Genomic DNA, 24,178 nt, shown 5'->3' on the forward strand with positions numbered 1-24,178 from the left:
TATTGCTTACAAAGTAAATAAGTAAATAAGCTTACAAAGAGTATCCCTACTCTGACCGCATCAATGCATTTATTGCATTAATACCAAGCAAAGCACAGGTGGAGTGGTTCACGGCACACAGTAATCATTCTGTATGCTTTTTGATAAGCTTTTGACATTCATCTTGACCTTTGGTCAAAAGCCATGTCTGTCTTTCATCAAGTTCAAAGCTCTTCTTTCTCCAAGTGTACCGTTGGTTAAACATAATGTGTCTGATGTACCACCGACACATTTTCTTCTCAGATTTCAGACCCTTGTAAGTGCAGTCTATCAATAAAAGGATGAGGTGTGTTCTTCATCCTTGTAATGTCATTGACAGTTAATCCATCAAGAGGAAAATCTGTTGAAGCTGAATGTTGTGATCTGCGATGCTGATTCAAATTGTAAAAAGGCCTTCTGTGGCCGACACGCTGAGTGTGTAATAAATCTGAGAGAGGCATGTGCAAGCTTTCATTTTGAATATTGCTCATCAAGTGACAGCATTAATGTCAGCATCTCTTCTGCACACATCTCAAGTCTGTGAGCGTACAGTAGGTACAGCTTTGAGGCTTGCCCACGATTTATCATGTTTCATCATTTAGATAAATATCAGAAAAATATTAAATATTCATTGTAACAGCTGATGCTGACCATTAGCATCTGTCCATCAAGGACACCCTGCCAACAAACCCACCCACACTCTGTGGCCAGCCAGGTTCACTTTTAATGAGGTTCACACTTATTTCCTGCACATTCCTGCTGCCTGAAAACATTTGCTACATCCCATCACATCTTCATCATGATTAACGCTAACATAACGATGGAGGTTGTTTGCGTCTTCATGACATTTGTATTCTTCTAAAAGAAGCTCAGCTGATCCCAACAGTGGAAAGGATCTGAAAATATCGAAGGTGTTGCTCCAGTTTTCTTTGGTGCTTTAATGAGCTTTACAACCTCATGGGAAGCCACTTATAAATAGAAATTAATTTTATTTTTTCCCCACTTACATAAGTTCAGCATCTCTTTAATGAGGACCACAGAGTGCCTCATATTCATAGATATCAGCGCAGTAACTTGGGTAATATTTTCAGTAACATTTGTTTTCATCAAACATTTGTCATTTCCTTATGTGCCGGCAAAGAGGCTGGAGCTGCAAGGATTAATAGTTGATCAAAAGAGAGTTAATCAGCAACTATTTTGATAATCAAAAATGTTCCCAAACATTTGCTGGTTCCAGCTTCTCAAATGTGAAAAAATTGTGGTCGTCAGTTTTTCTAAAATTTTTAGAATTAAAGGATTTATCAAGAAAATAATCATCAGCAGCTTTAAATATACTAAAATGCCATCAGATTTAACATAAATCCATATGTATCACAGGCATTAATATCAGAGAAATACGTTAACTGTTGTAATAGATTCTGTCATATGTTCACATCTAGTCACATTAATACAACCAGGCAGCAGCCTCTCATCTATCCATTTGCCTTTCAAATTGCCACTAACTAATCCAACACACTGGGGAAGTCTGTGTGCCTCTGTTAAAGCACAGACATTTTGAACAAGTGGTGATGCAAGTCTGATTTGCATCGCCGTGAAATTTTCTTTCCGCCAGAAGCTCCCCTCGCAGTAATTGAAGGAAGAGTGGAGCCGAACAGAGAATCTCAGGGGTTGTTACTGCTGCTTTTAACAGGCCAACGTATCAGTGACATTCTTCAAGTCAAACGGAAAAATCAATCAACTGAGAACAAGAGCGATTCAAGGTGAATCAGCTCTATTTTTACCTCCACTTTCTGTCTCCGTTGCTATATGGACTGAAGTAAATCACCAATTTTGGGATGTAATTCAGAGTTCAAAGGCACTCTGTGTAATCGTCAATGCCATCGTTCAAGCTCAAACCTTCAAGTAGAGTTACTTAGACTTTGCTTTGTGTTCTGCAAACAAGACACACAACAGCATTCCGGGTATATTGGATTCATACAAGCTTGTCTTTTAACTCGGGGGGGGGAGGGGGTCACAGGATGAAATGTAATTACGTGTATTGACTTTGGGTGGATAAAAAGCTCAGCCAGTGTGCAGCCATGACTTATGTCCCACAGACACACACTAATGTTGAATACTCACCAGGTACCACTGGTCTCTGAACTTGGGGTCCATCGGTTCTGCGAAGACATCTCTCTTTTTCCTTCGTTTCGACACTTGTTGCTCGGCCCAAGTCACCTAAACAAGGAGAGCACAAACGCAGAGATACACATGTAGACATTAGCGATACGAACAAAAAGGTGAGGTGATGCTCAACAGAGAAAGATAATCCATCCAAAAAGGTTACTGCTCACCATCATATATAAAAAAAAACAAAAAAAAACAAGAAGAAATAATTATGTGCTGGACACGAGGGTCGCAATGTCAAATAAATTAATAGAGATCAAAATTCTCAGCGGGGCGACAGCAGACAGATTAGAGGCACAGAGGTACCACGGACTCCTCACTAATGAGACCTGCTGATAAAGTCCAGAGCAGCCTGGGGCTAATTAAAACTTCTGGATTAGTGTAAAATGAGATGCGCCAGAATCTATTATCCTTATTCATGGCTACGCCTACACTTGTATGCACACTAACAATATACACGCAGAGGTACAAATTCAGTACAAGTCTAACAACACCGCAGCCGGCAGCAGGCTTTCATGATGAGCGAGCTGCTGCAGAAAGTGTTGACAGAAGCAGAATGCATACAGTGAAAGTAAGCCTGCATCTCTCACTCCCTCTGCAGAGTTGTGCTCGCTGTACAGCAAGAAACGCCAGAAAAGAAAATGTCAGAGAACGAAGACAGAGAACTGCCTGCCGCAAGGACGGAGCACCTGATGTGAAGGACAACCAAATCACAGTCTCTCTCTCTCTCTCTCTGCAGATCACTAGAGACACAAGAGTAGAAAAAAAAGAAGTAATGAAGGTCACATTAGCTGCTACGCTGAAGCGATGCCAATTCGACACTTCCATAATATAAATGCCACAATGGAATAATTTCCCTTCGAGCAGAGCGGTTTGTGTTTGAGGCCCGATCAGTCTAAGTAGAGGAGACGTTTCCACCAGGGTTCATCCAGGATTCTTACTGGGAAGAGGAGGTGAGCCCTGTGAGGCGCTAGGAAGGCAGATTACACACAAAGCTATGTGACAGCTTTTTCACAATGAACGTCCGCACAACACTACTATGGGCCCCGACACATTAAGTCAAAGAACCACTGCTGACAAACACTGATATGTCGCCACATGTGGGAAATGGGAGATAAACAAAGATAGCCAACCATTTTCTCGCCATAGGGATCCTTACTGTATATGTGTCGCTTTGGATAAATATGTAATGTATTTGTTCTGAATAAACATTAAAAATATGTCTAAAAAAAAAAATAGGAAACTGGCATTATTAACTTTTTGTTTTTGGAAGATGAAAACTTTTGTGTCCTACTTCTGCATGTTGTTCTGTAATCTCTTGCAGGTCACAGAGAAACAGGTCAGAAGCTGTTATGAAACGTTTGTGCCCATACTGTATATATTTGCGTTTCTTATTATAATGTTTCTTCACTGGGATGTGCGCTGCGTCAGGTCCGATGCAGAGGACAACACATATTTTTTACAATAAATATTGTTCTCGTAGCACTGAATCAAATGGTGTTAAATGAAAAATGAATGCCATCACATCTGCTACTGAAGCTCATCTTCACTGAATCAATAAATATGTAGATTACATTTAAAATCTTTAAAAAAGAGGGATTCAGTTGCCTTGAGTTTCAAAGCTATTCATAAGTAACATTTTTACTACATCCAATTAGTTTGACAGTTGTTGACATGCTCCTCTCAGTCAGGCTTTAATATTGGCTTTCTGTTTTAAAGCAAATGACAATATTGATAGAATGGCCTACAGTCTGAGTGACAAACACTGTATGCAGGGAATAAATTCAGCGTCATTACACTAGTCTGTGTGATCTCTGTGTTTTCCCCTGCATCATAAGGCGGTGTGTGCGAGTTCCCCTCTTCCATTTCCTCATCTTCTCTTCAATTTCACATTTAATCCTGTGTGAAACCACTCTTGTTTTCTCACATACGTAGGTTGGATCTCTGTTGTGATAAATGTCCATGATGACGTCGTTCAAACATTTCAAAAAAGAAAACACAATCTTTGCGCAGTATTTGTTATCTGGGGCCACGCAGGAAGTTGTTATGTTTGATGTACATGGCAACAGACTGTTTACTGCACCGTGTGTAGCTTGCATTGCCTCAAATACGCCCATTAAACCATTTCATTATCAAGCGCAAAGCGTGAAGTAAGCCGTTAATTCCCTTTGGTATTGTTTTGCATATAAACAAAACCATCATATGCAAGTCATTTTTACTTTGTAGTCTTATGCATGCCTTTCCCGACAACATGACCTCTTCTATTCACACTTGAGCTGAGTAAGGAATGTAGTGAAATGCTTCTCGGTCTAACAGGACAGACTGGCCCAACATTACCCCAACATGTATAATTGGGAGTGCATTTACTGATTACAGCATGCGCTTAAAATTCAATGCAAAACACTTGAATCGTCTGTTAAGGGTCTCGTTATTACTTGATCATAAAAGAAACTATTATCTGGTGAAAGAAACATTTAGAGCAGCCACAACACTGTACATCTTCACCAAGACGAGGTAATACCATGATTGCTTCAGTACAGTAACTACCGTGTCTGCTCGTTTCCGCTGCAGACACGTCAGTGACACCGGTTATTTGCCACCAATGGGTGCAGTCAGTCGTCTTTACGTCACACACAGTTCTGGGAAATGTCCATCAGAACACAGCAAGACGTGACTTCGCTTTAGTCCTCGTCATGAGGAAATGATGGCACAGATTAGTGGCTTGGGTGTGTTCACAAACACACAATGGGGATACTGAATCAGTAAACTCTGGGGGAAAGAAGAAAAACATTCCTGAAAGCTGCATACTGGCACAGCAATTACCTTCATTTTAGTACTTTCAGTTCTATTTGTGGGAAGAACATCATTACATCATTACAGTGCACATTAAGCACCGATGATTTCCCTGACAGCACCCTTACATTACTTGCCAATCATTTTAATATAGCATGCTATTCTTTAATACAAACAATTTGAATATCAACCTGAAGTAAACAATACAAGTCATATTTTTCAGCTCCAAACTCCGATTTCATACGGAATAGATTTCCTACTTTTGACAGGACTGGAACAACAACAAACATTTCCATTTTCTATTTTCATGTGAAAAGTCTGTAATAGTCTGTGCAGAACACAGAGCCCAGAAGTTGACAAACAGACCTTTTCATTATAAACGGGCTCTGGAAATGGTCCAGACCGATACGATGCAAAACTCATGTTCACAAACAGACTGCTGCTCGCTTCATGTCCAGGTGGAGAATCGTAATCTGGCCAACAACTTGATTTCCCACTCTGCTTATTTTGTCCCACCCACTTCTTTGTCCTCCTTCATTATACAAACATTAGCGTCATCCCTCTGAGGCCAAATGGAAGCCGCTAGCAGAGCATCATTACAATAAAGGGACACAATATCAACTATAGTACATATCAGTGGTTGGCTATGTCATTCATATTTATACTAAAAGGCTTTTTGTGTAACTGCTACTCCGCTCGCAATAGTAATGAAACAAGCAGTCAAACAAATGACTGCTTTACTATGTCAGTCTAATTCCTTCTCTTCAACTAACCAAACAAAAACACTGAAGCAAAGCACACTGCCCACAACAACAAGGACAGAATGAAACAGAAAACAGCAGAGGGCATGGAGGTAGAAGATAGACCCGAGCTTTAAATCTTCAATAGAGCCTATTAACCGGGCTCTGTTAGCCCGTCTATGAGATCTGGCAGAAGTCCAGGTGTTTTTCTCAGTAATGAGACACTCTTCAAAGAGACTCCACTGAGTCTTTTGTCCAGGCTTCATCTCAACCAGTTTAAAAGCTGCGGGATCTCGGTAGAATTTCATTTTCCAAAGAACTGAGCAGCTGATCCAAATGTGAATAAAATGTGCAATGATGTGCAGGTCGATACATGCTTTGATCAGACTATTAATTGCAGCACAGTAACAGAAATGTATCGATGTTTAGATCCTAGAGAGTCTATACATAACAACTGAGGGGATTGCGCGCTATTGCAAAGCTCTCTTCGTTTATAAACAAACAAAAAGATAACACAAAATCTTGTGAATTCCTGTGGGTGCTGACAAACTGACCTGACCCTCCTGCACATACAGGAGGACCCGGAGCTGCAATGCTCCACTTTCTCTGAGGTGCTGGGGGGAAAAAAGGAATTAAAGAAACAGGAAATGGAGCCTGTTCAAGGAAATCCCAGAGGGAGGTGGACCATTTGTAACATGGACTCAAATAAACGCAGCAGAAGTTCTTCTATTCCCAGTGTGCACCTGCACAGCACGGCCGGTGAAAGCTTAAGGCAGGTTTCATTCACTTTTTTTATGGCTGTAGATTTGTTTTTACGTGCAAGATGCTTCTGCAGTTGCAGGTGTATATATTTATATGGACATATATCTAAATATATTGAAATTCACTGCTTAACTGAAATGAGGTGGACACAATTCAGATATAAACATTTTCATATAATTTCCAGAGATTACAGAGACAGAAAAGGCAGAGAGGAATGGGGAACAGTGCAAAACGTTTTCTCCCAACGCTCACATTTCTGGAAGACCTCATCGTTAGGAGAAGGAGAAAATATAACACAAGAATCAACTCGGACCAGTGAGGAAGCAAAGGACCCAACGCCGGCTGGAGTGGAGGAGCCTGAGCCGGTCTGCTGCATCAGAGCTGGAGTCAATTGATCACCATTGGCTGTATAAAGCCGGAGCCATTTCAGATTCATTGTTCACTGTAAACCCGTTGAGCGCGGGGCATGCCAGCTGTCAAAAGCGCCCTGCTGCACTCTGTTAAAAACACGTTAACGTTCTCCTGATGCACAGCGTCGTCAGCCAGTGAACCACGGAGGAGCACAAACAAATAAATAGCAGCCAGCAGTTCCAATTAATATTTTTCACATCAACAGCGAGCGTCGGTGAGCAATGCAAGGAATGTTTTTTTAGGCGGTTTTGTCTTTGTTTCAGCGACATTTAACAGCTCTTCAGCAGCTTTGAAGTGCAGCTGTCAACTGAAACTTACATGTAAACCTTTGAGTTTACCGAGGACGCAGAGAGGCTGTCTGAAACCAAACCCTCCAATAATAGACTCCCTCATCCACAGACTATACGGAAAACATTATAAGAAACCATTGAACGTAAGATATGGAATCAGTGTCATCGTTATATCGTTCGTCCACAGGAGAAATTCGTAAAAAAAAAAAAGAAAACGTAATATTTACGTAAAATGTCCAAATATTTTTTGTTTCATTTTTTCTTAAACATGCAGCTTTTCACTGTCTTTACATTACTATGGTTTACATTTTCGTTTGATGGATTAAAACAAGAGTTAATAGATGACATTATCACCGTGTTTTTGTGTCAGAAAATTTAAATCAAAGAGAAACAACTTCATTCGAGACTCATCAGTCGGTGATGCCGACCCCAATATGTCCAACAGCAGCAGCATCAACAGATTGTAATTCAGTCCCAACTTATGCTGTTTTTAATGAGATTTATTTGTTGTGCTAAATGCCGTCCTCACTTTTGAATATAGCAAATTAAAAAGTGTGGCAGGCTCACTAACATCTGGAGGGGAATGCTGGGTAATGTATGAAATCATGATCTGGTGGGGACATTTGGGTATAATACTTTATATTTTATATATATATATATATATATATATATATATTTATTAGAAAACAAAAGCTCTGTACATCACATAGTGACGATGTACGACAATACATAATTAATTCGCAAAGCCAACTCATTTCTACACTTCTTCAACAGTGGATTTTAGAATTAATAAAACATTTTGCTTGGACACTTGAAACAACCTCCATCCAAAGACCAAGTCTACACAGACTGGACAGAGATTTGTTCCACGATAGACAAGAAAAAAGTGTGTTCATGTGCATAAATGCACCGATATACACATACGACGAGTTCCACTCACACTAAAAACAGCTCAGCTGTGTCAAACGTATGCAAACACACACTTACCTCACTCAACAACATGTATTCCCAATTAGTTGTGTTAATGTCTACCCCTGCAGCTTAATCATTATCTGGCAGTCAGCATCAACAGTTGAGAGCCGAGCTCAGAACTCCGATGTTTCCGTGGGGCTTTACTGCTATGAATTACATTTTCGTTTGTTGGATTAAAACAAGAGTTATTAGACGACATTACTTTGAGCTCTAGGAAGTTGTGATGGTATTTTCAAAATGCTTTCTAACGTTATAGGGCCGACAATTAAACGATTCATCGACAGATTAATTGATTATGAAAAGAACTGGTAGCTGCAGTCCTACAAGTTCTTTTTTTTCTTTTTCTTAAAAAAAAAAAAGCTTACTACTATAACACTATAATACTCTGTAGCTAGTTATTCACCCATTACTATTATAATGTTGAACATTATTTTAGTTAAGAATAAGAAGTTTAGTTAGGTTTATGGGTTGCATATGGACTCACAGTAGTACATTTAAGGTTCATAAATAATGAAAGGTCATAGGTCCAAAGCTACTACATCTGCTTAAAAGATATATTCAGGTTTTTGCAGGCCTTTCTCACTTTTTAATTCACACAGTGAGCTCAAGCACCTTACTGCATAAGATATACAGTCAATATTTCACATGATTACACTGAAACCAAACAACAGCTAGTAACTATAAGATAACATTAAAACATGTGAAACTCACCCAGGAGAGGATAAACTATGTTTACAGGGTCAAATGCTGAATAAATACAAGCACTCCAAATAATTCAGTAACATTTTCCTCCCAAATTGCAAGAAAGGAGCTTGGACCGTGTTATCCGTTGCTGCACTAATGGTGACACCACAACCACCACTCATGGATGACACTACAAATAGAGGAAATGTGCCCACACTTCCTCCACGGCATACTCCGAATCATCAATAAACCTCATCCATCAACGAACACACACACACACACACACACACACACTGAAATAAACTTCTTACCTTGGGATCTCTATGAAGACGGACTTGTGTCCCCCTGTGAACCGACAGCGATCTCTTCACCACCGTACGATGCCGGAAGTGATAATAATCACCAAATACCTGAAAAGATCAAGAGATAAGATCAGTTATCACATTTAAATCTGTAATCTGATTATATCTCTACCGCTAATAAAGCTTCAATGAAGTATGAAACGAGTCTGATCGTGCTCGTTCTCTACTACTAAACTACTATGTCACAAACACAGAATGGTCGAGTAGAAGCATTATGTGTTAAACCAGAATATTTAGATTTGTCCATTTCGCTCTATAGCAAACTTTCACGTTGGTCCTATGAGGTTAACAAATCTCTCCCCATCCTTGCGGCTGCAAATCATTTTTCTCTGCATTCTGTGGTGCCAAGTGAGGCTAATGGGCTGTACTAGCCAGTGAAAAGTGTTCTTGCAATCAGAGAATTCTATTTCCATTCCCAATAACCCTCTCCAACTCCTGGTAGTGCCACACTGACTTACGCATTCCCCTGTGGGAAACCAGATACGTGACCCATAACCCTCTGTGCTCCGTCCAGTTATTACCGCTGTGTCATCAAGGTCATTAATTGAGCAGTGAGCAGGTACTCGCTTCACCTCAAAGAACACGTTATCCGAGCAAAGAACAGCACTCCACATTGAAGCTGAGCAGTTTTAGAGGGAAGACTTGATGTTTGTGAGTCTACACAAGAGTTTAAAACAATTAGCCGATTAATTGATATGAGAGAATTGTTTGGGGTGTTTGTAGATTGATTATTTAATAAAGAAATAAACGAAATATTAATAAGTAGTGGGAAAAAAACAGTTTGAGACAAAATTGCACTGCTGCATCGAGACCAAGGGAACGACGACAGACTTTAAATTACGTTTTAGATATTTATTATGTTTTTTTTTTACCGGTGATACGGGTAGAGAATGTGGGCTCAACATTTGCAGACTAGTGGTATCCATATCAAGTATATTTCTCCCCAAAAAGGTATCTCTCGAATATATAACTAGATACTATAACTCTTTGTACAAGGCAGTAAGACAGGCAAGCTTTGGGGGCATCGGCCGATTATTCGTCTTTTACGTGTTCCAGAGCATCGTTACTACATCAGCCTGGACAAATCCACTATCAATCGCAGAGTTCAATACTATGTTTAGCAGCCGATCGATCAAACGTCTACGAGGTTTTCAGGTGGCGTTAACAGCTCCATATGCTCTAAATTGTTAATTAATGCTTTAATCACTATAGAGAAAATGTAGAAATTAAGTTAGATAGAGTCACAGCATACAGATTTTAGATGCGTGTTAAACATAATTATGGGCAGGCAGCATAAACGTATGAAAAGGATAAAAAAATATTACACATATGTTGTCTAGTGATTGGGATGCTTTGAGTCCCAGGAAAGATTGATGAAGAGCTAAGGTACTGCAGTGTGCACTGCATTCCTTCACTCTAAAGAGAGTCACGGTTCACTCCCCCAACCTCCTCTGCTCCCATTTAATCACAGTAAACAGGCCGATTCCAGCCAGGCTCAAACAAAAAGCTCCTGCACACAAAGCCAGGAGACAATAGGGAGGCAATAACCAAGAGGGAAGACACACTTTACAGTGATGTTCAGCTCACAGGTGGAACCACCTCCACACCGCGAGTCTGTGTGTGAGTAAAACTATTAAAGAACAAGACCAGAGAGAAAATGCAGGATATGACAGAGGATAAACGCTGAAACCCAAAGGCATTAGCTGAGCAGGCGGTCCCTTCACTGAAGAAGAGAAGAAGAGAGGAGGTAGTGGGTCCATTGTGTTTGTCCACATAAGAGCCTCGGAGGAGGGACACTGATCAAAGAGGTGGAGAGTGGCAGGGTCCATCAAGCAACACTAAATACACCAGTAATACATTTTAAAACGAAATATTGATGGTCGATTCATCCGGTCAACCAATGGTGTCAAAGATGGTTTAGCACAGTTTAAAGCAGCTATCGGCGATCCATCTTTCAGGGCCCATTTTGTAGATGTGAGGTATTTCCTATTAGACGTGATCACACACTCGCACACACACACGCACACACACACGCACGGTGCTTGTCCTAACGTTCCACCACAGAGAGAGTGGTGGGAATTCATAGATGCCTAAAAATCACAGAAATGTTCCTCTTTGTTGCATTGCAGGGCCGGTTACTCCATGTTGCTCTATATGGGTTAAAGCAACCAGGCACTGGCTCTTTGAAGTCCTCCAAAAGCATCTAACAGGCACTGGGCTGCTAGTGTTTCCACTTTCCCTGGGCTGCAACAAAATCAGTTGATAGAATAAAAAAAAGAAAACAATACCGTGTTTTGGTGTCAGAAAATTAAAATCAAAGAGAAACAACTTCATTCGAGACACATCAGTCAGTGAGAAATCACATGACGCAATCCACTGGAGAGGATGCCGACCCCAATATGTCCAACAGCAGCAGCATCAACAGATTGTAATTCAGTCCCAATTTATGCTGTTTTTAAAGGAGATTTATTTTTTTGTGCCAAATGCCGTCCTCACTTTTGAATATAGCAAATTAAAAAGTGTGGCAGGCTCAGTAACATCTGGAGGGGAATGCTGGGTAATGTATGAAATCATGATCTGGTGGGGACATTTGGGTAGAATACTTTATATTATATATATATATATATATATATATATATATATATTAGAAAACAAAAGCTCTGTACATCACATAGTGACGATGTACGACAATACATAATTAATTCGCAAAGCCAACTCATTTCTACACTTCTTCAACAGTGGATTTTAGAATTGATAAAACATTTTGCTTGGACACTTGAAACAACCTTCCTCCAAAGACCAAGTCTACACAGACTGGACAGAGATTTGTTCCACGATAGACAAGAAAAAAGCGTGTTCATGTGCATAAATGCACCGATATACACATACGACGAGTTCCACTCACACTAAAAACAGCTCAGCTGTGTCAAACGTATGCAAACACACACTTACCTCACTCAACAACATGTATTCCCAATTAGTTGTGTTAATGTCTACCCCTGCAGCTTAATCATTATCTGGCAGTCAGCATCAACAGTTGAGAGCCGAGCTCAGAACTACGATGTTTCCGTGGGGCTTTACTGCTTTCCATTGGAAAAAAAAGCCAATAATGACAAAGACATTCCAAAAAAAAACATGTGGAAACAAGACAGATCAGGACTTGCGAGTGACCATTACTGATGTGATAAGCTGGGCGCTGATAGAGCAGAACAGGCTGCACCGGTGCTCTCCGAGTGGCCCATTACTGAAGTGAGGCATTAATCCATCTACTTCATTAAAATGCATGTTAACAGACAGTGGAAAATTACTGTCTGCTGGTTTGTTTGCATGTTTGCTCCCATCCCGCCTGCCAAATTTACCTTGTGGGAAAGCACTTATCGAAAGGTCTGGCATCTCATCTCCAGTGACTGTTGACACAATTATGTTTTACAAAGAGACAAACCATGTCTGGAGACAAAGTGGGAAAGAGGTTTGGGGGCTGCAATAACGTGATATGAAACGGTTTTCCACATGGGGCCGTGAATGTCAAGAACAAAGCCTGTGGATTCTGAAAGATCCACTTGAGGAGGCCGTTATTCCAGTTAAAGTACAGATACAACAATAATGACAAATTTGACATCAATCATGACACATTTCCTTTCAGTTGTGAAGATTAACTGCATTTGATTTAGGGTAATCGGGATGCAGGGCATTACCATATTTTGTTTGTGCACCAGCGGCTTGAGATAAATTGAGAAAATGAGACTCGCACAGGCGATATAGCCTCCCAAAATAGCTCAGCAAATTGTTTATATAATGAAGCTGGAGCCTAATTACTCAGTGCGGTGAATGGGTAGGACAGGGCCACCAACCGCCACAGTGGCAGCTGGACATAACCGTCTTTCTGTTTAGGAGGGCAGAGAGGACCGAGCTAATCCCACACACCTGAAAAATGGGTTTGTACAGCTGGTCTGCCTTTCTGCCAAACTACACTTAGTCATCACATGGTTTCCCCCCCCCATCTTTAGTCGTCCCACAGCAGTCATGCTGCCTTCCCTTACACATTAGCCTTTAGCTTTAATGGCATCTACAGTACGTTATGTGTGTTGATGCTTGAGCCGAAGCTAAACAGACGGTTCCGGTACACTGCAGAGGTGTAGGTGAAGTGGTAGCTAGAGTGCAGAAGAGTTGTCCAAATACATCTAAATCATGAAGGAATAAACTATAGCATTTATAAAACCTTATAAGGCAAAGACAGGCTACCTTATCTATCAACACACTGTCCGTTTTCAACAAGCTGCCGGCCACATTCCTCTACTGTTTTTATCCAATAAAAACAGATTATGATTCCTGGCACCGTCCGCAGTTTAACTCGATTGTTCTGAAGAAGTCAGATTAGTCCATTAAATGGTGTTGACAACAACAAGTCGATTAAATAGGATGGTGAAATATGGTGCATTTGAGTAGGGAGGATGGGAAATACCCCGATGACTTCAATACCTAAATCAGATTACATTGTACCATGTGCTCGGCTGTTTGACGATGATTAGCATTCCCACTTCTGCAACCTTGCTATCAGTCACCCGTCATGTCTCCCCGATGAAATAACCTTCCCCCTCGGGTCAACTGTGGAGCGGCAAAGCCTGAGGACCTTTCTCTTTCAGCAAAACCCTGAAGTACCACTTCTCCCTCTTCTCCTTGCACCCGACCTTGTGCTCGTCTCGCAAACATTTGAGGGAATGGTTACTTTACTTCTTTATGAATAGGGACTCAAGAATCATTTTTAAACTCAAATGTTCCATCATTGTATCGACTGTTTTTAAAATCAGTGACCATTGTCCTGAAAACACTTTAGTACCTGTGGTGGAAAAAAACATAACGAGCCGGGCATTTATGCCTTTTTCTCCCCACTAATTTCTGAAACTGCCTCCCACTGTGCTGTCGAGCACTTCTATCGATTCAAAGATAGTGACATTTAAAAGTCATCACATGAATGTAAAAAAATAAAATAAAATTCTATGCTTTTCTATTGTTGTGCAACAAGAGAACAGACTTGGTTCACCTACCAAACACTGCATGTAAATTATGGTGTTTGTCTTTTCAATGGCGTGTATCCAAAATGCTCTGGTTTGCTGAACAAGACCGAGACCTTACGAGACTCTTAAGTTCAGAGGCATGTTTCAGGAAGAAGCTTCAACAAACTCTGAGCCTTAACCCTTAAACTCTAGTTGATGAACCTTGTGATGGAAAACTCCAGTTTCATTCAACTCTGAGTATATTCAAAAAGCCATCATCACTGAACCTCTGATGCTGGGGTTCACTACACGGCTAAACAAAATAAATGTAAACAGTCACTGAAATGCTGTTAAAACCCAAACATGTTTCGACTATAAGCACCCTATTTAAAAGAAAGAAAACTGCAGCTTCACCTCATGATGTTCCATCAGTGAGAGTAATCACATCATGAGTGATAATTATTCATTGAGGTCACAAATACAATTTTTTACAATTCAAACAGATTACACATGTGCAATATATGTCTAAGTGGAACAGCTCTAATGAACTAGCAGCTGCATTGTGTGCAGAGTCACAGCGTTATAAAAGAAAACATGCAAAGGATTTATTCTGAGCTGCGGGTGATTTAATGCGATGTATTATTAAAATGTGAGCTTTTCAAAGAAATGACTGACAGGAAAATCTAACGTTACCGCTTTTAAGTAGATATGCAACCAGCATTCTGACATAAAGTAAACCTTTGATACACAGGAGACAGAGAGAAAGTCAGGGTTTGTGAAAAAAAACTAAAACGAGCAGGTTAGGTTCACAGAGTTACCATGGTAACTGACCTAGAGGTTAAATTGCTTATTCTGGAGTTTTTGCTCATCTCAAGGTTAACTAACTCACCGTTTTCATTGAACCCGCTTCCTGAAACATGGTGCCGGTTACGGGAAGCTCCGGGTTACAGATCGTTAAAGTTCCTCTGGTGGAAGAGAGCTAACTGAATGGTGGATGTGTGTGTGTGCGTGTGTGTGCATATGTGTGTGTGTGTGTGGAATACATATCTTTGCAGTGCTGCTACACTATCAGTCATATTTGATTAAACTCAGGCAGCTCATGCTTTTCATTTATTGTTGGTAAAAAGGGTGCCTGCATAATTTCGGGGAAATGTTTACTTGTTGGCAACACTGGCGGAGCTTTACTGTTGGCAGACATCATGCTGTGATGTGACGGGGGGGGGGGGGGGGGGGGGGGGGGGGGGGGGTGAGCAGCGTGTAAAAAGTTTACAGCATCACGGCAGAACTGCTGCAAGCTTACGGGTCGACGAGAGCTGTCCACAGATGACTAACTCCTCACAGTGAGGTCTTTATGGTGCTGCGAGGATTAAAGTCAGACACAAGACAACAAGACGAGCACAAGAGAGCACACATCCGCAGTTACGTCGGTCTTATAACAGCACAGACAGCCTGTCATAATTACAGGAAAGTCAATACATTTGAGAAGTAGACAGGCAATCACTCTGTGCTCTGTTGTTTCTTCATTGTTAGAAAAAGAAAACACGACCTGATTCGCTAAATGGATATTCAGTCGTGCTTATGGATGATATTTTCCCTTTGGCCAATTAGTCTCAAATGTTTTTTTCTCTTCATATCCATCTTTGACAAAAGATAAACACATATTGACGTGGTAAAGGGAAAGAATAGTCATGACCCTTCGGCCTCTGATCAAGCACTCACTCCCCCGCTGGACCAGAAGTGACGGACTGTGTGAGATGTGAACTTTAGCCTGAGGGTGGAGTCGGGCTTTATCTCAAAGAATCGATCAGTCATGAGCGGAGCTTCAATCAGCAGGTAGGTCAGAGAAAGGGCTTCTGACCGAGCCGGTCTGACCTCAGTCTGAGAGGTTGTTTTATAAATAACCCCCAACTGTGATCAGAGGGAACGTGTAACACTTTGAGATAAACCATCTCCTTTTCAAGGGATTCCGTAACATAAATACACAGAAAACACAGTACAAGAAACAAAACACTCGCACATACAAAGACAGAAGCTCTCTGCGTTCACACAAGCCAGTTCCAGGCAGGACTGTTATACACAGTTACTCCGTCCTGCTGTTCTGTGTGAAAGGTACGGAGGCACAATGAGGGGACAGAGTTGTCCCACCGTTGACCCGGCAGGGCAGAGCGGCGACACTGTTGTGTAAAACATAGCGCCTCTATTGCTCCCGTGGTGCCGGCGTGCTTTCTGGAATCACACACTGGGGCGCCATTATGAGTGTGAAGCCGCCGTAAAGGCAGATCTTCTTCACTGCAGCATCGCTGAGTCTCTGTGTGAAAGGGTTCTACTGCCTCCCCCAACAAAACGCCAAAATAAATACAGTAAATGTGCACATACCCATACAAGGTTATATTACATGTTACATGTTTCAATATAAGGCAAAAGGCTAGTGTGCTAACGCTCCAGTAGGATGTTGCTCTGCTTGAGTCACCTTTGCAAAAGAATCATTTTCAGTAGCTTTACTTCACCACAACAAAGAGATAAATAAAGATCTTTGTAGTTAGATTGTGGTGGTATTCACCTCGATGAGCTGTGTCCCTGACCCATTTCAAATCAAATGTACACGTCTTCAGACAGAGCAGTTAGAAGAACAAAGGCAGCCATCAATTCTATAGCTTCATTCAATATAGTCATCCATCGATCGACAAAGAATCAATTCGTCAGCTACAATAGGCACTGCTCAATAATTACAATTATTGATGTACAACAGTTTTCACTAGTAAAGTAAAAGTACAAGATGCGAGTCATCCACAACATGTTCTTCCTCATCCAGTCAAAAACACAGCCTATCGGTGCTGCAGCTGGCCGTTCTTTAATTCACTCTGAATGCAGCGGTGGTATTTTAACTTTATTCATTACTCTCCAAGCAACATTTCATTTTCATTAATATTTAAAACTTTGTAATTTATTTTTCTGTAATTACCTCCCAGGCCGCTGCAGTGCCTGTGCAAAACCCGCTGCACTAATCCAGCGTCCTTCAGTAGCAAAAGTCTTCAGGCTTAAACTGTTCAGAGAACGACAGATCATCAAACTCACGGGGTCCCTCAGAAGAGAGTCCGTGCATCAACACTTTCAAACTTAAATAATGGAGCCAAATTATAGCTGGAATGATGGTTCATGTAGAGATGTACAAATGTTAAACAATAAGTAAACCAATGAAGCAATGTTATTCTTCCAATTGAACCTATAAATATATGTTAAACATTTTAATTATATGCATGTGTGGAGAAAAAAACTAAATGTATCAGAAAATCCTCACACTGTAAGTCGCATTTTAAGCAACTTTCAGCATTTTTTACAAATCATTAAATGATTTTCTTGGATAAAAATAAATAAATAAATGAAGAATGTTAATTATATTGTGTAGATAAATGACAGTGACGCCACTCCGCCCTACTTTATGAGAAACTCCTGCGTCTTTACAGAGTTTAGAGCAGCAGAGAGTTTGTTTCTGCTGAAAATTAATTGAGATTTTCAAATGTTTCAAATTAAATCATCAGATTAAAAAAATAATTGAAAGTTCACACACGTTAGGAATTCAATTTCTAAGATGGTTAACCTTTTCCACCCCTCCCCTCTGTACCATAGAGCCATGCGTGTCTCTTTAGGGGACGGGGGATCTCTAGCAGATCAGCAGTGGTGTCATATCATCTAAAAGAGTTATTAATGAGATGCAGCTCAGTACTGTGTGTCAAGTTGTCATAAATAATAGTATTCATAATAACAACAATGAATTCATTTAACGAATTACAATAAATTGTGACAGTGTTATGATGGAAATATATAATGGCCATTCCCATCCTCACTTATGTCTTATCAGTTGTGGGTCGATACTATTAGACTTAATAATCTTTCACCATTTGAGAATTGATAAAAAAATATCAGAAATCCCTCCAAAGTACCACATTAAAACACCAAGACCTCAAGAAACACCATAACACAATCCATGTTCGGATTGGGTATCAAAAACGTTTACACATTTGGATGTTTCTTTGATTCTTGAGCCATGCCAGATGTTCCCTTGTCAACATTTAGCCTCCTTCTCTACAAGCTTGCATGACATGGTTGGTGCCAAAGGATTCATTTGGTTTCCTAGTTTGATACGATACAAGTCGCTCTAGTCCTAAAAGTCTGCTACGGCCTCTGAAAGATAGTAAAGTCAGATGCCTTGATGAGCTCATCCTCATTAGTGGACGAATTCAACTGCAACCACCGCTAGTTACCCCGTGTGTGTGTGTGTGTGTGTGTGTGTGTGTGTGTGTGTGTGTGTGTGTGTGTGTGTGTGTGTGTGTGTGTGTGTGTGTGTGCGTGTGTGTGTGTGTGTGCGTGAGAAAAGGCGAGACAGCTGAACTAAGATGGAGGAAATTGGAGTGGGACAGGAAGGAAGCAGGTTTCTGTCACGAGGGATGCAGTTCTATCACCGAGAGTGGAAACTGTATGATTGCTTTAGACACCATGAGGGAATACTAAATACAATCTGTGCTTTGAATCTGTATTAAACAGGAGTAAAAATGCCCAACATCTAATTTAAAATAAATAAATCTATTCTTTAAAGATAGATATAGTGGGGAGGCAATTTGCACTCTAATTTTGTTAAAACACAGTGTGCCAAATTAATTATAACCCACTTTTTGGTATAATTCTGCGTTCAGAAAACTCCCAATCCGATGCTTTTGACAAATTGGGGCTTTGAAAAGAAAAGCAGCTCGCCTGGGTAGTTGAAATGGATAAAAAAAAAAGAAGAAAAAAAAGCTTCTGTTATGCAAGAGCTCGAGGCCATGAGGATGATTATGATGAGACTTTAACAACATGCTTATGAAAATAAGTTAGAAAACGTAGGCTATGGCAAACATTAGGAAGAGGGGAAATTGCAACCATTAGTTTAGCTAAACGTTTTATGAAATAGTTTCACACATTCACTGCGCTTATTGCTCTGCCGCACCGTCTCCTCAGACAGAGTGCGCTCTACGTCAGCGAGCTGCTCTGGCACACTAGCCGGTTATTCAGAGTGGCTATTTACGGACGCACCCTATATATCCGTGTGCTGATATCGTAAAAGAAAAAGTGTCAGAAGGTTATGTGTCGGACTATGTCTTGGCCAGGCGCAGACGCTTTCGAGAAGCTTTCACTGGTTGCCTGGCATTTCCCAAAATGTCAAAGCTATTCCTTTAAGGTTTTAGAGAGAGCCCATTTGCTGTGAGGAAAAGTCAAGCAATTAAACAGCACACGTAAAGATGTTATACATTTTCCTCCTTAAACTATTGTTTTTGTGTACATCTTGAAGGAACTGTTGAAAGTGGAAGATGATAATGCTTAAATCCTGACTTAAGAACATCTCATATTTATGACGCGTGCTTTATCCACGAGCTGGGTTTGCCTTTGAGTTACGTATTTTTGCTTCTTGCAGTACAAAGTAAAGTGACAGTGACGGGAAAGACAGAAAAGATTTAACATGAATTCATTGCCATTTCAACTGCTTCTCAGCCCCCGGGCCCCCTGCCATTATATAAGTAGACATGAAAGCTCGCTGCATAAAATCCTGGCCTGGACAGAATTAATGTGCACTGATGAATAAGCATGAGCCCTGAATACAGCGGTGAGTCTCAAAGTACGAGCAGAGCCGCAGATTACAGCACTGAATTAAATGATTATAGGCCGACTTATCTTTTTTTTTGTCTTATCACCTGATTTTTGTTTAAGTTTAAAAATTGATCGCAGGAGAGGGTTCAAGCGGTGAGGTGAGGAGATTTTTGAGTCCAGTTTAGGAAGAGGACACCGGGGTAACGTCCTTGACGAGGAGCTTGACAGCCGAATCCGAAGCTTTCTCCATAAAGTTAACAGTGTGTTGAAGCTGGTAAAGGAGTACTTGGGCTATAAATTCAGAGAGCGGAAGGACACACGTACCGCAACTGTTAGAGTCTTCTTTTCAAATATAACATCTCATTAATAACCTGTTGCATTTATCCCCACCTGCCCTTGCTCACACACACACATACACACTGTGCAAAAGGTGATTGCCAGCGGGACACAAGCTAATAAGATTTAACTCTGGCATCTAATTTTATCGTCCCTCTTTACTCCTAGAGCACTGCTGCAGGACAGAAATACCAAACAGGCTCTTCTGACCCCAATGAAGGACCGTGGGGGCCATTTGAGGAAGCTGCACTCTCTTAATTTCCTAACAACTCTCCACCGAAAACATTTCCATCACTGTCTTCTCCCTCCACAGAGGACCAAGCACTTTTGTCTCTGCACCCACCAACAGGTAGCAAATCCTTCTGCGCTTCAATTTAATGGACTGTCATGAGGGTCTCCCCGGAGGTGCAGCATTTTGAGAGTGACTTTGAGAAAAGGGAAGAGGACATAATGGTCCCATAATTGGAAGGTGAAAGACATTCCCTTTTTAATGGAAAAATGCCTTCAGTCAAGAAAAAAAGATTTTACAGCATCTCATTTGTTGGGTAGAAAGAGAAAAATATCAAATTGAACAGGATAATGGTTTGCATCTGTCAACTTTGCACGCTCTGGAAATACATGCATCATTGCTGGTTTGGTTATTCCAACATGTCCCCGCTGAACACCGCGCACATGAAATTGAGGCACAACCTCGTCCTACATGCTGCCAACGCCCGAGGCTGCACGCATTTACAGCCTGTGATCCCCCTCACTCTGCAAAAAGCCTTCGACTCTTTGTGCTCCACTGCACTGAAGGTGAAGTGAGGTGAAAGAAAGATGGATCACAAAACAAGATCCACCGCACAGATGGAAGAGGGGAAGCCCTGCAAGACTGTTTGTTACCACAGCGATCCGATGAGGTTCAGGTTTGACAATGTGGTGTGTTGTAGGAGGGCTACGAGGGTAAGAGAGTATTTGGTTAGTCCGGGGAAAAAAGGAACATTTTACAGTTTGTTTTTCTAAGCGAGCACCAATAAAATGGGTGATTTGTGCAATACATCCTCGGGTAGACACAACTTATCTTCTTCTGCCCTGTACTCTTTTACAGTGTCATAAGCCTTTTTAAACCATGACACCAAGCAGACATAACTGCTCTGGTTTGGTATGCATAGCACACCTCAACTTGGTGATAGTGGAGAAAAATTTGAGCATGTCATTCTGGCTGAATGACCAGCTGGGTCATCAGTCATTACTTATCTGCACTGCTGTTGTCATGCTGATGGAACGACTACAAGCTGGAGCTTTCTCCGTCCATAATGTTATCTTATTTGGACAAGATCCTGCTGCTGCTTCCTCCCCAGACTTAATGGTGGATTTTACACAATAATGAGTACCTGGTGCCTTTTAGGCCACTACACACACACACACAACTTTTCTCCTTCGCCTGCTCAAATCTGTCCCAACATCAATTTCACAGATTAACATGCAGCAATAGGCGAGAAATTGATGTCACCAAAAATGCATCCCGCCACTGTTCACACATAAATGTACTGAAATAAGCCAACACATAAAAAAAGTTGTGAAATAAATATATATTTTTTACAATACCAATATCTCAGACAACTATAAAGTCGGCATAACAGGCAAAGCATGTTACACCCAGATTCTTATGGAATATATAATGGATGGCTGGAATTTGCAGCATCTTTTTGGACGCCATGACATTCAAAAGGAAGATTAATAATCACAGTTCAATACAATGTTTAAATGTACATGCGGGTGCCTGTTTTGTTTGCACTCATGCACACACAAGGATGCACAAACGTGTGCATTTTGGGCGGCGCAATACACAACCATGCCTATATTTTCACACTATTTCTCTGATAGGTGGGTGGCAGTAATGTGCAAACAAACAGCAATGCGCCAGCAAAGGCAGGGCAAACGAAGTCAACACGCATGTAAACGATGCAGGGCTCAGACTTGAGAAAAATCAGCTTTGTATTGTTTCAATGGGAAGGAAGGACACTCATCTTCTTTGTAAGACCTCAAGGATGCACACAATGCACTTTTGTGAGAAACTTTGAGAAAACTCCACACAGGGCATCTTTACTAATCGCACAACAGATTCAGCATTGAAACAGATGAGTTAACAAACTTTAGGGGCACTTTGTCCTTGTAGCGCGAAATCAAGGCTGCATGGTAAAGCAGGTAATGCCCTTAGAATAATGAGCAAACATTAATCAGTATGGTGCTCTTTTACTCTCAATGAAGCTGAGAGAAAACACCGTCAACAGCAATTAAGTGGAGCTGAAATGAGCTGAAAGCGGCGAGTCCATTTGAGAGAAATAGCATTGGGCTTTTCAATGGGTCATCACGGTTTATTTACCCGATCTTTCTCTAACCTTATGAAAGCAAATCAACATAGTAGTCACAAGCAAACTGGGTCCAGCTACTGCCGTACACACTGCAACGCTTTGTTCCTCCTTATCTGGAATTGATGTGTTCATTTATGCGGGCGAGTGTCGATCAACAAAATTATTCATAATTTCCATTCCCTAGGCACTGTGAACAAATGAGCTCTTCCAACCAAATAATTCTGCAATCGGGGAAAGATATGTTGAATCTAGTTACTACACAGAATTATTCATAATAGACAGCAGCGCGGAGCAAAACAACTCTGCTCTCATCTACATTATGAGAGTGAAAAGTCACCCCCTTGTCAAGGCGCATTACATTCATATGACATGGCTGCCAAATGAAGCTGCGCTGGGTCCAGCATAAAGATAATATCCATCGTAGTGTATCGACATTAAGCTGCTTATGTGTGATCCTGGCACAAAAAAACATCACAATCAAGTCCGACATCAACACAGTTTAGGTAACATATGAGTGAAGGAGCGGTGCATGCGAGATGAATTACCAAAAGCAATTATGACAGCGTCCACCTCGCTCAATTGTCTAACTTCAACGTCAGACCACAGGCCTTTTCAAGATGGATGCTAAGTGTGTACCTCTGAGCGGATTGTCTTGTTGGTGAATATTTCACTCCAACAATCTTTGGAGACGTTTTAGAGAAAAACTGAAGTTGTCATAAAAGTGAGCACAGGTAATGCATTTTTACAGTTTAGGCGCAACTGTGTGCGTGACCCGATTTTATCAATTAAAATGCACAGATGTTCATTTTTCCCAGCTGTTTTGTCATTCTCTGCACTGTGGATTTACTGCACTGTTTGGTTGTTGTCGTCACTGAAGTGTCTGACAGCCAACGCACTCTCCACTGGCAAGCACAATGAACGTCTGGTAACTGTATCCTTTCCTCTGTGCTCGTGTTCTCTTCTTTACAGTCTGGCTGTTTGATACCATGTCAAACACGCCTTGAAAAAGGACAAAACACAATGAGGAAAGCCTCACGTGTGTTTGGCACAGGTCTAAAGGGGACACGGGTAAAGATGGCCACAGAAGAGCTCGGCATGGCCGACACACCTGTATTGTTGGTTGGGTCCACGTTGTCTGAGCGTGCAGACATCCACCCAGCCAGACTCCATCCCCACCGCTTCCTCAATCTCAGTCACAGCAGGCGAGAGTGAAAACAACGCAGCCAAGCAGAACACAATGACTGGGTACTGGCGTTGACCTTACGACGCCATCATTTCATCATGTGGACACTTACAAAGGGAGTTAAGAACCCAATATAGAGACGCGCAAATAGAAAACTCTAAATCTAAAACTCAGCTGCCCCCACTGTGCAATTACATCACAACATCATATCACAATACACTGCTTCAGTCCAAAGCTGCACATTCACAATGTAAATTGAAGCAGAACACAGTTGTTTTTATTACAGTGAACGAAGGGACGTAAACACAACGATTGCAGTTGTCTCCTATTCAGTAATGAGACGATGTAAAAGTTATCCAGATGCAACCACCATCACAAAGTAAATGAACGTACAGTAAACTCAGTTACTGTGGGGGATGTTATTAAAGCACAACGGAGCCTGATCACATACAACACATGCGTCCAGCATTGCGGTGAAGAAGACAAAGGGTGAA

At 41.1% G+C, this 24,178-nt stretch overlaps 1 protein-coding gene across 1 annotated transcript in view; it reads right to left on the minus strand.

Annotated features, from left to right (window-relative positions):
- Positions 1–24,178, minus strand: part of furina (furin (paired basic amino acid cleaving enzyme) a) — a 74,663-nt gene that overhangs the window by 27,858 nt on the left and 22,627 nt on the right. The window contains exons 3-4 of the mRNA XM_079162647.1: positions 9,148–9,246; positions 2,140–2,235 (exon numbers count right to left, since the gene is read on the minus strand). Of these exons, the coding sequence (XP_079018773.1) occupies positions 2,140–2,235; positions 9,148–9,246 (195 nt within the window). The remainder of the gene's footprint in view (positions 1–2,139; positions 2,236–9,147; positions 9,247–24,178) is intronic.

This window comes from Pholis gunnellus (genome assembly GCF_910591455.1).
Source record: "Pholis gunnellus genome assembly, chromosome: 1".
Lineage (NCBI taxonomy): Eukaryota > Metazoa > Chordata > Actinopteri > Perciformes > Pholidae > Pholis > Pholis gunnellus.